This window comes from Penaeus vannamei, chromosome 18 (assembly GCF_042767895.1).
Source record: "Penaeus vannamei isolate JL-2024 chromosome 18, ASM4276789v1, whole genome shotgun sequence".
Lineage (NCBI taxonomy): Eukaryota > Metazoa > Arthropoda > Malacostraca > Decapoda > Penaeidae > Penaeus > Penaeus vannamei.
Genome location: NC_091566.1, coordinates 41,041,597 through 41,044,096, shown reverse-complemented (window position 1 = coordinate 41,044,096; position 2,500 = coordinate 41,041,597). Strand labels below are relative to the sequence as shown.

The following is a 2,500-nucleotide window of genomic DNA, read 5'->3' as shown; positions in this document are numbered from 1 at the left end:
TTTAAAAAATCGTATCCCAAAAACAGTTGAAACAATACACACGAATAAAATATGTAGAATATAATATAATAAAATATAATACAATAAAATATTTAAAAAAAAATGTAGCCTAGTAACAGAGCAACAGACTTCAAAGGAGAACTTACTGTGGTCGTGTCCGAAGGCGAGGAGCCCCGTGGCGGTAAGGCGAAGAGCCAGGTCCTCGTACCACTGCAGATGCTCCCCGAAGCCATGGCAGATGAACACCAGGCCTCTGCAAGAAGGAGGAGGAGGAGGACGAGCCGCGTTAATTGCGAGGTGGTGGGGGGGTGGGGCGGGCGGGGTAGGGGGAGGAGAGGGGTGGTAGGGGGAGAGGGGTGGTAGGGGGAGGGGGAGGGGGGGTTGAGGGGTAAGGGGTGGGGGAGGGAAATAAGGAAAGGATTGAGCTAAAGTGCTCAAGCAACTGATAATTAATGGTGGGAGATTGGAAGAGTAAGGCTTACGCGCACACACACACACACACACACACACACACACATATATATATATATATATATATATATATATATATATATATATATATATATATATATATATATATATATATACAAACATTTATACATATATACACATACATATATACATATATGTATATGTATATGTATATGCATATGTGTGTGTGTGTGTGTGTGTGTGTGTGTGTGTGTGTGTGTGTGTGTGTGTGTGTGTGTGTGTGTGTGTGTGTGTGTGTGTGTGTGTGTGTAAAGAAACTGAAATACTGAGAGAAAGAGATATAGAGAAAAAGAGAGAAAAGAGACAGGCCGACTGAATGTCAAACTGAGAGAGACAGAGACAAACAAACAGACAAAGAACGAGAAAGAGATCGAACCACAGAAAGAGAGAAATGAAATAAGGAAGAGAGAGAAAAATAATAAGAGAAGTGGATCACCAAAAGAAGAAGAGGAAGAAGAAGAAAAATGGAGAGGAAGAAGAAAGATAACGAGAAAAAGAAGAAGAAAAAAAATAAGGAGAAGAAGACAAAGAAGAAGAAGAAAAGAAAGAGAAGGAGAAGAAGAAGTAGAGGCGGGACCAGGAGGAGAAGGAGAAGAAGGAGATATTGAAGAAGAAGACGGACGAGGAGGAGGATGAGAAGAAAGAAAAAGAAGGAGAAGAAGACAGACGAGGAGGAGAGGAAGAAGAAAGAGAAAAAGAAGACGGACGAGGAGGAGGAGGAGGAAAATAAGAAAGAGAAAAAGAAGAAGACGGACGAGGAGGAGGATGAGAAACAAAAAAAGGAGAAGATGAAGAAGCAGAAAAAGAAGAAGACGGACCAGGAGGAGGATGAGAAGAAGAAGACGGACGAGGAGGAGGATGAGAAGATAGAAAAAAAAGGAGAAGAAGACGGACGAGGAGGTGGAGGAAAATAAGAAAGAGAAAAAGAAAAAGACGGACGAGGAGGAGGAAAATAAGAAAGAGAAAAAGAAGACGGACGAGGAGGATGAGAAAAAAAATAAGAAAGAGAAAAAGAAGGAGACGGACGCGAGCCATCCATACCGCACGCAACAATGCCCACAGCTGAGTTTCCGAATCATTAGTTTGATTCCATTATGGTTCTTGGCTTTCAACTTGACAGAGAGAAAGAGATGAGGGGAGGGAGGGAGGGGGGAGAGGAGGGAGGGAGATGAGAGGGAGGGAGGGAGAGAGATGAGAGAGAGGGAGGGAGGGAGGGAGGAGACAGAGAGAGAGAGAGAGAGAGAGAGAGAGAGAGAGAGAGAGAGAGAGAGTGAGTGGTGAGTGGTGAGTGGTGGTGGTGGTGAGTGAGTGAGTGGTGAGTGAGAGAGAGCGCGAGAGGGGGAGGGAGAGAGAGAGGAGGAGGGAGGGAAGAGAGAGTGAGTGAGAGAGTGAGAGAGAGAGAGCAAGAGGGGGAGGGGGAGAGAGGAGGGAGGGAGGGAGGGAGGAAGAGAGAGAGAGAGAAAAGAGAGAGACAGAGAGAAAGAGAGGGAGAGGGAGGGAGAGAGAGAGAGAGAGAGAGAGAGAGAGGGAGAGAGAGAGAGAGAGAGAGAGAGAGAGAGAGAGAGAGAGAGAGAGAGAGAGAGAGAGAGAGAGAGAGAAACTTACCAAAAAAAAAAAAATACCCTCCATCCTTCTAAACGGCTCTTAAGGTCGATAGCCCACCCTAAATCATCGCGAATCCCGACCTTAAAGAGTCCTACGCCCGCCATGCGCCGAGAGAAATCATCGAGGTCGGGCATCGCACTGTCTTGCCGCGAGAATTCTGCCGCACTGCCGACTCCTCTCCATCGCCTCCGTTTCGCTCCATTCTCGGCTTTATGTCACCATTCGCTCCCCCTTTTCTCTCAAGATCTGTTATTTTCCTGTTTTTTTTTCTCTCTCTCTTTTCGCTCCCTCCTCCTCTCTCTCTCTCTCTCTCTCTCTCTCTCTCTCTCTCTCTCTCTCTCTCTCTCTCTCTCTCTCTCTCTCTCTCTCTCCCTTTTCACTCCCCCCATCTCTCTCTTTCTCT

At 46.0% G+C, this 2,500-nt stretch overlaps 1 protein-coding gene across 1 annotated transcript in view; it reads right to left on the bottom strand.

Annotated features, from left to right (window-relative positions):
- The window catches only part of LOC113821730 (monoglyceride lipase), a 115,584-nt gene that overhangs the window by 56,655 nt on the left and 56,429 nt on the right, over window positions 1–2,500 (bottom strand). The window contains exon 2 of the mRNA XM_070133319.1: window positions 147–253. Coding sequence (XP_069989420.1) covers window positions 147–253 — 107 coding nt within the window. The remainder of the gene's footprint in view (window positions 1–146; window positions 254–2,500) is intronic.